The sequence below is a fragment of the Mus musculus genome, chromosome 11 (assembly GCF_000001635.26).
Source record: "Mus musculus strain C57BL/6J chromosome 11, GRCm38.p6 C57BL/6J".
NCBI lineage: Eukaryota > Metazoa > Chordata > Mammalia > Rodentia > Muridae > Mus > Mus musculus.
This window is the reverse complement of record NC_000077.6, coordinates 74,672,630-74,685,359: the sequence shown is the minus strand read 5'-3', so window position 1 is coordinate 74,685,359 and position 12,730 is coordinate 74,672,630. Positions and strand designations below refer to the sequence as shown.

Sequence of the window (12,730 nt, the reverse complement as noted above, 5' to 3'; positions counted from 1 at the left end):
CCCTCAAGTGCTGAGGTCAAAGGTATCACACCTGGCTCTGTTTTCTTAAAAGATGATGGAATATGGTTGTTTAGATATGTGTAAGAACAAATGCTGTGTTAGCGATTTTAAAACAAGCCAGGTGAATTGGTGCATGTACATAATCTTAGCAGGCAGGAGTCCTTTGTGGGAGGATCACAGGTTTAAGGCAAATTCCAGCTCAACTGGGCTGCCTAGTACACCGGTCTCAAGAAATCAAAACAGTCCTGACAGTTTTGGTGTTGCCTTTAATCCCAGCACTTGGGAAGCAGAGCCAGGTGGTTCGAGACCAGCCTGGTCTACAGAGTGAGTTTCAGGACAGCCAAAAAATACGGAAAGGAAAGGAGGGGAAAAAGGAAAGGGAAAGAAGCAAAACAAAACGATTATCTGGTATTTAGCACACAGTTAGATTTATTGTTACGTTGAGTATATGGTTGAAGTTTGTGTTTGTTCACCCAATTAAGGTCTGAGGCAGGTCTATCAAGTGTTTTAGGCCAGTTTGGGCTCTGAAATCATTTAAAAGACAGAAAAGTTGCTTGCAGTCATTGTCTATTTCTTAAAAATATGAGTTTTTTTTTTTCCAGAAAACAGCTAATTTGGAATGTGAATGGTATTTATGAACTACTAATGCATTTTCTCCTGTGATCATCATCAAAGATAGACTTTTAAATAGAGGATCAAAATTTGCCTCTTATCTCTTTTTCCTTTACTACTTTTAATGATCTTGTCATTTAGATAAAGCCCAGTGTAAGAGTGCTTTCTATAGTTTTTTAAATACCATAGTAAAAACCCACAGTAAACTGTTGAATACTTTGCTATATTTTGTGTTTTAGGTCACGATCACAATGTCTCTTCAGTAGCCATCATGCCTAATGGAGATCATATAGTGTCTGCCTCAAGGGATAAAACTATAAAGATGTGGGAAGTGCAAACTGGGTAAGTAGATTTAGTTGGAAAGCATCAGCCAAAAAAGATTATAAAAACAAAACAAAAATTGTTTTATAAATAGTAATTTTATCTTTAATCTAGAATGATCACTATGACTGACAAACACACATATATTTGAGGACTTGGAAATTTAGCATAGTGGTAGAACACTTGTTTTAATAATGCACAAGGCCCTAGCTTCCAACCTTAGCACCAAAATAAATTTTACATACATACATACATACATACATACATACATACATACATACATACATACATTCATCCATCCATTCATACACACACTGCACTGTATGCACTGTGAACATGAATGCACTGTAGGAAGAATTTTTGAAAGCCAGTTCTGTGAGATATCTACTTTCTTTCTTCTCTGTGTGGTTTATTTTTGTTGTTGTTATTTTTTTTTTGTTTTGTTTTTCTTATCTGGGTTTAAATTAGAATTTAAATAATGTATATGCTGCTGGTATGCATTTATTAGACTTGAGGTTTTAAAGTTTTATTGTGTTTAGTGGTGTTTCTTGTCAGCTTATTTTACCTAGTGTTGTTTTACTTCAGGTTAGTGCCCATTTTTTATTACTTTTACTTTTCTTTTTTTGATGTAGTGTAATTTCTCTAACTAATGATATCTCTTCATCTCAATTTGTGTCACTTTTGGAAAGTGTTCTAGTGGTTACCATTTATTCACAATGTACACTTCTTAAATTGACAGCTACTGTGTGAAGACATTCACAGGACACAGAGAATGGGTACGTATGGTGCGGCCAAATCAGGATGGCACTCTGATAGCCAGCTGTTCCAATGACCAGACTGTGCGTGTGTGGGTTGTAGCAACAAAGGAATGCAAGGCTGAGCTCCGAGAACATGAACATGTGGTGGAATGCATTTCCTGGGCTCCAGAAAGTTCATATTCTTCCATCTCTGAAGCAACAGGATCTGAGGTACTGTACGATTGATTGCATGTCTTTTTATGATTTTGTTACTGTGTCATAGGGCAGAGCCTTAGGTAACTTGTGTGATTTTCAGTCTAAGGTCTCTGGATACAACTAAAACTGTAGCCTAGAATTCTGAGTTTTGAGGCTTTTTGTTTGCTCTTTGTAGTTGTCAGTTATTATTGGGCTAGTAAGATGGCTCAATAGGTAAAGACACTTGCCGCCAAGCTTGGTGACTTGAGTTTGATTCCTGAACCTACATGGTAGGAGGTGGGAACCAATTCCCTCAAGTAGTCCTTTGATGTCTGTCTGCATGCCATGGCAAGAATGGAGTACACATACAAAGATAAACAAAATAGCTCATCCTTGATTTGTTATAAGTTGGAGATCATCTACTAAAGGCAGACTGGATCATTTAAATCCAGGTCTGATGGCCCTGAGATGATTCATAATCAGACCCCTCCTCCATAAAACCCCCTACATATTAATAAAGCTCTAAATAATTTTTTTAAAGTTTTGGGATTTTTTAATTTATTTTTATTTTATTTACCTATCCATCTATTTATTTATTTATTATTTTTGAGACAGGGCCTCATTTGGTAGCTCTGGTTATCCTCAAACTCTCTATGTAGACCTGGCTGGCCTTGAACTCCTAAAGATCTGGCTCTAAATTAATCTTTTGTTTGTTCATTATAAATTACAAGCTCTATTTAAAGTTCAACTATTAAAAATTCTAAATAAAATTCTTTGTAGTACCCTCTGATGGTTGTTATATATAATATGTAATAAGTTTGATGCTAAATTTATATAAAAAGTACTGATTGGTTTAAAAATCTTTTTTAATCCTAGGTTTGATACTGATATTGATCAGGGCCTTTTTTCATGCTAGGAGACAAATACATCACTTAGCTATATATACCTAACCTCATTGCTAAAGTCATTGTTGGTGTAACCTAGGCAGAGCCTATCTTTCTTTCTAGGCTAGGTACAGCTATCTATATATTTCAATAAATGAAAACAGCTTTTTTTTTGCAAGATTTCAAGTAAATGTCATTATTTTAGAGAAGTTATTTTAAGTCCTTATTTTTTGTATGGGAAAAATAATTTTTATGTTTTTTTTTTTTTTAATAGACTAAAAAAAGTGGCAAGCCTGGACCTTTCTTGCTATCTGGTTCCAGAGACAAAACTATTAAGATGTGGGACGTCAGTACTGGCATGTGCCTTATGACTCTTGTAAGTTTGCATAATCGTATTATTTCTTTGGCATCTTCATTGCGCATTTACCTTTTTGAATCAGATAGACTTGTGCTTTCTTATCAGTTCTGGGACCTTAAAATAACTATACATTTATAAACTTTTTAAAGTTTTATGAAGTGCTAATTTATAGAATGCATTGTTATAGAAAATAAATCTATAAAAACCAGTCAGTGCTGGGGGGTAGGGTCTTAGTTCACTATGTTAATAGCTACTCTGGAGGAGAAAGCTCTTACAGACTTGTTTACTTTTAAAAGATATTTTATGTGCATTGGTGTTTTGACTGTATGTGAGGGTGTCAGATCCTCTAGAACTAGATAGAGTTACATACAGACTGGTGTGAGTTGCCATTTGGGTGTGGGGAATTGAACCCTGGTTCTCTGGAAAAGCAAACAAAACTCAACCACTGAGCCATCTCACCAGTACTTTTTAAAGATGTTTTCTTCTCTTTTCAGCTATCATCTCTTTGTTGACATTTCTTACTTAGTTTATTTTCCTCTTGTGTTTTCCTATTGTGAAATTAACTCTAATGAGTTGAGTAATTTTAGCAGTTTTGGAGATTCAATGTAAGAGGGAGGTGGCTATTAGACATTCTTTCTGGTTTGCCTAAGAAGCTCTAACTGGCTATTGTTAAGCTAGTAGCAGGTCTTAGAATATAACATCATAGTTTTAGAAACTACGTAAGTGCTGATGAGATCTGCATATAGAATGTTAGCAACGCCTTAAAGTATACTACAGGATTAATTGAGAAGGGAATATTGGATGCAGGAAGAGTACAGTGGGGAAATGGGAGGAGAAATTTGGGAGAAGGAACAAGAAGGATCAACCAAAACTACATAAGTAAATATGAGAATGCTGAAAGAAAAGCGATTACTGTAAACTAATTTAAAGATAAAAGAAGGGCCGCCCAGTCGGAAGTGGTGGTAGCAGCAGCAGCACATACCTTTAATCTTCATAGAGGCAGGCAGATCTCTTGAATTTGAGGAAAGGCCGGAGCTACACAGCATGACCCTGTCTGGAAAAACAAGAACAAACACGGAAAAAAAATTCCCAATACTCAAGAGGCAGACGCAGGAGGATCTCTGTTAGTTTGAGGACAGTATGGTCTATATAGAATCCAGGTCAGCCAGGACTTCATAGTCAAGACCCCATCTCTCAGAAAAAAAACTATTGTATTCTAGGTTCGTTTGTACCATGTTGAAAAAATGGATCTTTAAGGTAGCCATTTTTCCTAGGTTTCTGCTTCCTACTGTTGGGCTAGTGGGATGCTTTTTCCTGCTTCCTTTTGGTGTGGCCACAAAAATATATGAGGATTTGTTGTTGTTGCTGCCCTATTTTTTGTTTGTTTGGTTTGTGTTTTGTTTTTGAGACAGGGTTTTATGACATATTCCTGTCTGGCCTGTAAGTAACTTAACTAGGTAGACCAGCTTGGCCACAAACTCAGATTGATTCAGCCTGCCTCTGCCTCCCAAGTACTGAATGTGTACAACCATGTTCAATTCATTTTTTATTGTGTGTGTGTGTTTTTTTTAACGTAATTTTGTATTTATGTTTGTGCCAGCCCCTGAGTAGGCCAGAAACATTGGCTTCTGAAGCAGGAGTTACAGGCAGTTGTGAGTGACTGTATTGAATGCTGGGAACCCAACTCCACTCCTCTAAAAGCCATTACCTTATCTTAACTGCTCAGTCAGCGCCTCTACTCCCCGGTGTGCTCTTTTTGTTGTTTTGTTTTTGGACAAGGTCTCTCTGTGTACTGGAATTCTCTCTCTAGATTAGGCCACCTGCCTCTGCTTCTTGAGTGCTGGGATTAAGGGTGTGTATACCACTAATTTATGGATCCCTAAAATGCTCTTAATTGCTCAGTCATCTCTTTGGCTCCATAATTTTTAATTATTATTAATTACTAACATTTTAAAAAGATAATATCAAGGGTCTGGAGAGATGGCTCAGTGGGTAAAAGCACTAGCAGTAGTTAAAAGCTCTTCCAAAATGTCTGGCATTGATTTCTAGCACCCATGTTACAGCTTACAACTCCAGTTCCAGGGGATCCAATCCCGTCTTGGGCTGCTGAGAGCACTGCATTCAGCGTGTCGTACAGGCACACATATAGGCACAACACCCATGCACATAATACTTAAAAAATAGTGAAAATTTGGAAGAATACTAGTCTATCTTAAGAGTATAGCTCAGTTAGTTGAGTGCCTGCCTGGCATAGCATACATAGAGCTCTGGGTTAAAACCTCAGCATGGCACAAGATCAGACATGGTAGTATATATCTATGATTCCGGCATCCAAGGTGGAAGCAAAGAGGGTCATCATCTCAAGGTCAGTGAGTTTAGGCAGCTCTGAGCTACATGGGGCCCTGTTTGCATGGGGCAGGTTTCTGGGATGTGCCTCTCTTGATAGAAAAGGTATTTACAGGCATAAAAACCCTGGGTTTAGTTCCCAGTACTACATAAACTTGAGTGTGGTAGTGCCTGCCTGAAGTTCAAGGTTATAAGGCCTTGTCAAGAAAAAAGAAAAAAAAGGACTGGTTTTAGTATTAAAATGTGTTCTATCCTAAATGTTACTTAAGTCAAATACTTTTTTGTCTTTAAGGTGGGTCATGATAACTGGGTACGTGGAGTTCTGTTCCATTCTGGGGGGAAGTTTATTTTGAGTTGTGCTGATGACAAGACCCTCCGTGTATGGGATTATAAGAACAAGCGATGCATGAAGACCCTCAATGCGCATGAACACTTTGTTACCTCCTTGGGTATGTACACATTGTGAGGTTTCTGAACATTTGAATTTTGGAGTGCCAGATGTAGCAGTTTTATGTAACCTTGTCGACTTTTCCAGGTAAGAAGTGACCAAAAGGCCTGTTTCAACATTATGGGTTCCTGCCAGTGGCTTTAAGCTTCTCTCTTTAGAATTAAGCTTATAGTTAAAATATTGTTTCCTCTGTTGTGCATTGGGTTTGGAAACGACTTGGAAAGGATACTTAATGATCACTCCTATTGACTGGCTGGTATTTTTCTTTCCTATTAACTTGTAATTTTCTTTTTTTAAAGATTTATTTATTTAATATATGTGAATACATTGTAGCTGTCTTCAGACACTCCAGAAGAGGGTGTCAGATCTCATTACTGATGGTTGTGAGCTACCATGTGGTTGCTGGGATTTGAACTCAGGAGGACCTTCAGAAGCGCAGTCAGTGCTCTTAACTGCTGAACCATCTCTCTAAAAGAAATCTTTAAAAAAAAAGTTTTCAACCTGTAGATTGAGGCCCCTTTGAGGTTGCATATCAAATTTTTACATTATGATTCATAACTAGCAAAATTGCAGCCATGAAGTAGCAGTGAAGTAATTTTATAGTTGGCAGTCACCACACCATGAGGATGTATTAAAGGCTTAAGTGCTATGGATGTTGTTCAGTGGTATACCAGCTAGTGAAGCTTGACTGAGATGTTAGTGTCAATCCCTGATACTGCAGTATACCAGCTAGTGAAACTTGACTGAGATGTTAGTGTCAATCCCTGATACTGTAGAAGAAGAACAAATGGAATCTTAAATAATAACCTGGGCTACATAGAAGATCCTGTTTGGAGGGGGGAGAAAAAGAAATAGGGCTAGCAAGATGGTTCAGCTGGTAGAAGTGCTTTTGGACAGGCCTGAAAACCCATGCTTAATCTCCACATCCCACATGGCTCCTGAGAGTTGTCCTCTGACCTTTCTGTACTTGAGCCTGTATGTATACTTATACACACACACAGAGACAGGCAGACAAAATATCTGGAGGCATGGTGACACATTCCCCAATTTGGGTGGCAGAGCAGGATGATTATGCCCCAAATTTTGTCCAGCTTGATGTACATAGCAAGAGATACATGGCAGGACATTATTGTTTAAGAAAGAAAGGAAAAAAAAATGCACTATCCACTATATACCACCATCACCATGTACTTAGGGAATTGTATAAACGTCATGTCCTCAGTATCATCTGGAGTTGATAACAGTGAATTCAGTAAATTGTAATGTACTAGGGTATGATGGATGGACCTTATGGTGACAATAAAGCCCTTGGTAAATTGGGCAGGAGTGTTGCATTAGTACTAAGCCTGAAGCACAACATTCAGTAAATCAATATGCTGGGTGAATATGCACTTGTTAGTAGGTTTGAGCATTGTTTGGGATGATACTAGTGACATCGAGTGGAATTTAATAATTGAGTTTCAACATTCCTAATCCAGTTGGTAAGCTCAGTAATTTTAGAGATATGGATGGGTATGTATATGGAGAAAATCGTGGACATTGTATTCAAGTGTGGAGGCAGAGGTTCATAGACTCCCAGAGCTTGGGAAGCTGACCTGGAGGGAATCAAGTACAAGGCCTGCTGGGCTTATATAAAATATACTGCTCAAAAAGCAAGCAAAGCATTCTGTCTGGCTTAGTATGGTTTGAAAACAAGCCTTTTCTTTTCTCTTTCAGATTTCCATAAGACGGCACCCTATGTGGTTACTGGCAGTGTAGATCAAACAGTAAAGGTGTGGGAGTGCCGTTGATTGAGTCACATTTGGTTCTTCCTCCCTTTTTTCCTCTGGATGCACTCTGATGATACCATGGTTACCCCATTTGAGCTCTGTTTAAATAAATATTGTCCTTTCATGTAAATTATTCTGGATGTAGATTGAACTTATTAAATGTTACACACAAAGTATTCATGCATGGTGAATCCAAATTGTATACTGTAAATTTACATATGTTGTCTAGAAGTACCATAGGGTTTAAAAACCTGGGCTGGCATTGGTCACACCAGGCCTACAAGGGCAGAAGTTAAATAAATTGAACTAGGGCACTAAACTGAATAGTTGACAGTGTCATTTTATGTTGGATTATTAATTACTGTTTTTCTTCCTGCTATCTGTTGGTGCCTGACTTGATGGCCTCATTTTGGGGAAAGTGGTGGTTATTAGGGCTTTTTCTGAAATGTGTATCTATGTAACATCACTTAAGTGTGCTTACTAAATCTTTAAGGGTGTTAGATAATAAGACTGCAATTCAGAATCTTTGCTCCATCTGTGTAATGGGGATTACACATGAAGTTTTTGTCATGACCCCTTTGCCAAATCAATAGGATATGTTTGTTTTGGCAGCCTATCAAGCAAAGGCTAGTGGTTTATTTATGTAAGAAAATGATCGTAATTCTCAAGAAAAATCTCAGCAGCTAATAGTGAATCCTTTTTCATTTGGGTCTTACTGCTTTGTAAACAGGTCAGGAAGCACTGTCCTACTTTAGGCTTCTCTTCACACTAGACATGCGAGTTGTATTCTCCAGACTGTTGGACTGTGTAGTGATGTGACTCCCCAGTAGAATTTGATCTTCCCATTGAGTGTTATGGTACAGATCACTATGTGTTTATGATGTTTTTAGGGATGTGCAATGTGCATGTCAGAATTATGAATGCTGACAAAGCTGGGTGCGCATTTTAAAGGAGTGGAAGGAACAGTTTCCAACATGACCCTGATAACAATTCGAACTGTTTCACTTACAAGCTATAAAAAAAAGTGACAGGGTGTAATGAAGCGTGCATAGAATATACTGGGTTTTTTTTTTCTCATGTTTTGTTTATATGTAAATGTTTATAAGTATATGGGCCTATCTGTAAGTGGATATGTCTATATATGTATATCACACACATATAACCTCCATGTTGTTGGGTCTTAAGTTTTTGAAGAAGTGCTAAAACTTACGCATAGAGTAAATCTTGCTGGGGAACACCAACCACAGCCATGCTAAACTCTTCTGCTGTTTCTGACTCTGAGGAGCTTTTCTAAGAGAAAGTCACTTCCTTTGTTCTCCCCTCTAATGTGGCCAGTCACCATGTTACGCATTCCTCATAGGCTGTATATTTTGATCCAGAGTTTCTACAGTAGGTTTAAGAGAATTTTGCCCATGACTTTTGGAACACTATTCCATTGTCAATTTTTAATAAAGAATTTATCACCTAGCTAATCAACTTTTTTTTCTTTTTAAGAAAATCAATTTGAAAGGTTAACAGAAACAATGACATAACAGTGACAGTCTAACAATGATAATTTTTTTTTTCTGGACTGCATTTTATTCGTTTGTATAATAGATTTTTTAAAAATCCCTTTAAGTATTGAATGGAAATTTGGTTCCTGAAAGGACAAAGGGTGAGAATTAATGTCCTGTAGATATACACAAGAGATTAGGCTCTGACAGAAGCTCACTGTCTAGCTTGTGTGCTTTTGTTTGTTCACTTGTTTGTTCTTAATATTCCTCAGAGATTTCTCTAGAAAGGAAAAGTGTTTTGAGAATTAAGTGGTTATTTTTGAGGACAAAAACTCCATCGTGACTCCCATAAACAACACTGTAGGTTGGCTTTTAGGACAACATTGCCTCACAGCCCTGCTTACATTAAGAAGTCTTTTTCTCCTAGCTGTTCTGACTGGATTTTTCTCCAAAAGCTATAGAAAATACCTTCGTTCTCATTTGCTGCTATTTCCTGTCCTATTTCAAGAATATAAATACATAGAAATGGTGCATCTTAACATTTGTTTGTATGTGTTAAAATGTCTTGTTTTTTAATTCAGTTTTAGCATGTAGCAACATGAATTGTTTAAGGGTAAGCCACAACATCTAGACATCATTCATAGAAACAATAAAGAATGGTACCAATGTAGAGGAGCAAAGCTGCTGGGTTTCCTCCCCTGCAGCAGTGACTCACTGACAACGGAGGAGAGAGTGCTCTGTAACAAAGCTGTCCTTACTTGGGAGAATGCCACAGCCTGCTGCTTAGCTGAGTTACCAGACATCATCCATTTAAGCAGCAGAAAACATTGAATCTCAGGGATGGTCCACAGCTGGATCCAAACTTAACGAGCCCTGTTTGAATAATGAAGGGTGGCGGGGCAACATCCACATCTGGCATCGGATTTGCAAAGGTTTCTCACACTGTTGTTTGACACTGCCCTGTTGATGCCCTTACTCTTATGTTACTGTTTTCTCTGTCTGCTGTCTAACCCTGTGCCTTGCCTGGGATAAGGACAATGATAAAGTTACTGGTTTGGGTTGTAAGTAGAGGACTTTATGAATTGGTTAGCGGTTCACTGCTGCTTTGTTACTTTCTTGAGTCAGATTGGCTGCTTACTAAATAAAAAGCTGATAGAATTGTGTACTCGGATGGTTGTTGATTGTGTGTGTAAACAGACATTCCAGTGCCACCTATAGCACAGCGTGCCCAAGAAGTCCTAACCGCATGGAGAGTGCAAGCTGCAGGTTGGTTTGTGTAGACATGACCTGAAGAATAGTTGCTTTTCACATGACATCTTGCACTTTAGGAGACTAAGACCGTCCTGTTCTGTCTGCATGTGGTGTGACCAATGGTGTGCTCAGAGCACTACCCACAATCACTAGTATTAGCAAGCCGTCCCGGGCCGTGATGCACTATTAGTCCTTTGGAAGCTTTGGCTTTAGGCTCACCAAGCCCAGTCTCCTGTTTGCCTCTTTCTGTTCTTTGTGAACTTCCAGATAATACCACTCACTAAAGTTTATTTTTTTGTTGTTTGTTTTTTAATTTAAAAGAAAAAAACTATTTAAAAATAAGGACATTTTGTTTGTTGACAGTGGTGGCTTGATAATCCTTAAGCAACAAGTTGAAATAGAAGGAAAAGGCACTTGAAAAGGTTACTCTTCCTGTCCAGCTGTATATAAACCCAGTGTGTTGATTAATCTAGATGGTGCAAAAAGGAATGTCATGGTAGACAAGCAACATGGGCAAAATTGCAAGAAAGGTTTTGGGTTTTTTCCAGTGGGCTGGGTTGGGTGGGATGGGGTAAGCTGGACTCACAAGTCACGACTGGACGGGCCTTTTTATCCTTTCACTGTATCATGTAAGTAGCTGCTTTCTTGCCTGCTTATCCTTCAGGCATCCCCAAAGCTCACTCTGAAGACGTTAGAAATAAACACAAACTCTACGAGTTAGAAGCCGGTCCTGACACTGACATGAAGGCAAACATTGATTTCATATGAACGTTGCAGAGGTGGTCATTGGAGAAAACAGTTCCCAGATTGTTAAGAGTTCACCGAAGATATCGACAAAATTTTAAAAATCAGTAAAGGAATGTATATAATATTGCTCTTGTGTTTTACAGTAAGATTTGTTGCTCTCAGACTGTGTAAAACAAAATTTATCCATGTTTTCTGCATATTAAAAATCTTATTGTACCAATTGGTAAACTATTAAATGCCTATAAAACTAGATCTGGTGGGGTTTTTTTCAATGGTCATTGGGGGTGAGGTTGTGTTGATCTTGGCAGGAAGTGAGACTTGGGCACCAGCAACAGAAAGAATGTTAGTTGGCCATAAGCAACAGAGCTGTGCTACCACTGCCTTTTGCTGTTGTCTACCCCTTATCTGGAGGGAGCAGCATGTAGGTAGGTCTCTCGTAGCCATAGGCTTGAGCCTAACTAGAACTACTGACTGCACTGCACAGCTAAGCACACTTACTGTCTCTTAGAGATACAGACTCAATTCCAGAGATGAGGGCCCTGCCCATTTTGTATTTATCATCTCTTACCTTGGAGATAAACATCCTTAATGTCAGGTTTTATGAAATATACCAGAGTAAGTCTTCACTTTGTTCTAGGTGCTCTGTCTCGTGCTGGTGCCTCCTGTTGGAAGGTGTCTTCCCAACCAAAAGAAGCAGGGCTGTACTTGGCCAGTTTTTCTACTAGACCTGACCGATTTCCCTCTGGTGGAGTTCTAACTTAAATATCATATCCTGTTGTGAATTTGGAAACTGGTTGTGGATCACATGTTGGCCTCTGTCCTGAAGGCAGGGAGATAGCTCTGTGCAGGATGCCGGCTGCATCCTTCCTTCCTGGTTAGTCTGGTGAGAACTTGTGCAGACATGAATTCAACTGCTAGCAGCAATTTTCTGCTTCTGAGTCAACATATCCTCGTTAGACATGTATATTCTAGCCCCCCACCTCAAGACATACTAATAGCCAGTACAGGCAGCCTTTTGAACATGTCCTCCAGATTAGCCTAACAAGGCTGAAGATAAGTGTCTCCAGGTCAAATGTCTCAGAGCAGGACTTGGAATTCAAACCCCTTCTCCCCACACATATATACTCCTTTGACCCCTTCCTGTGCTGGCAGGGTCGGGGAGGGGGGGTTTCTATCAGGGAGCCACATTCCCAGTCTTTGCTTTCCCATGTGGTCACTGCCCACTCATCTCAATGAACACTGAAAATAGTTGGCTTTTGGGCCGGTTGTCGTGGCACACACCTTTAATCCCAGCACTTGGAAGGCAGAGACAGGAGGATTTCCGAGTTCGAGGCCAGCCTGGTCTACAATGTGAGTTCCAGGACAGCCAGGGCTACACAGAGAAACCCTGTCTTGAAAGACAAAAAAAAAAAAAAAAAAGAGTAGTTGGTTTTTAAATTTTAAAATTACTATGTGCATGTGTTTATGCTACAGTGTAAGGCCAGAGATTATTTGGGAATGCGTTCTACCATTGAAAGTGGAGTCAGATTTGACAATAAGTACCTTTTTCTACTGAACCATTTCACTGAC

At 38.8% G+C, this 12,730-nt stretch overlaps 1 protein-coding gene across 2 annotated transcripts in view; it reads left to right on the top strand.

The window, feature by feature from the left end:
- Positions 1-11,411, top strand: part of Pafah1b1 (platelet-activating factor acetylhydrolase, isoform 1b, subunit 1) — a 50,436-nt gene extending 39,025 nt beyond the window's left edge. For both annotated transcript variants that reach the window (NR_037610.2, NM_013625.4), the window contains exons 7-11: positions 852-954; positions 1,673-1,901; positions 3,024-3,125; positions 5,746-5,902; positions 7,618-11,411. Coding sequence is in view for 1 of the 2 variants with exons in the window: in NM_013625.4 (NP_038653.1) it covers positions 852-954; positions 1,673-1,901; positions 3,024-3,125; positions 5,746-5,902; positions 7,618-7,691 (665 nt within the window). In the remaining variant the exon portion in view is untranslated. The remainder of the gene's footprint in view (positions 1-851; positions 955-1,672; positions 1,902-3,023; positions 3,126-5,745; positions 5,903-7,617) is intronic.
- Positions 11,412-12,730: the final 1,319 nt, after the last annotated feature.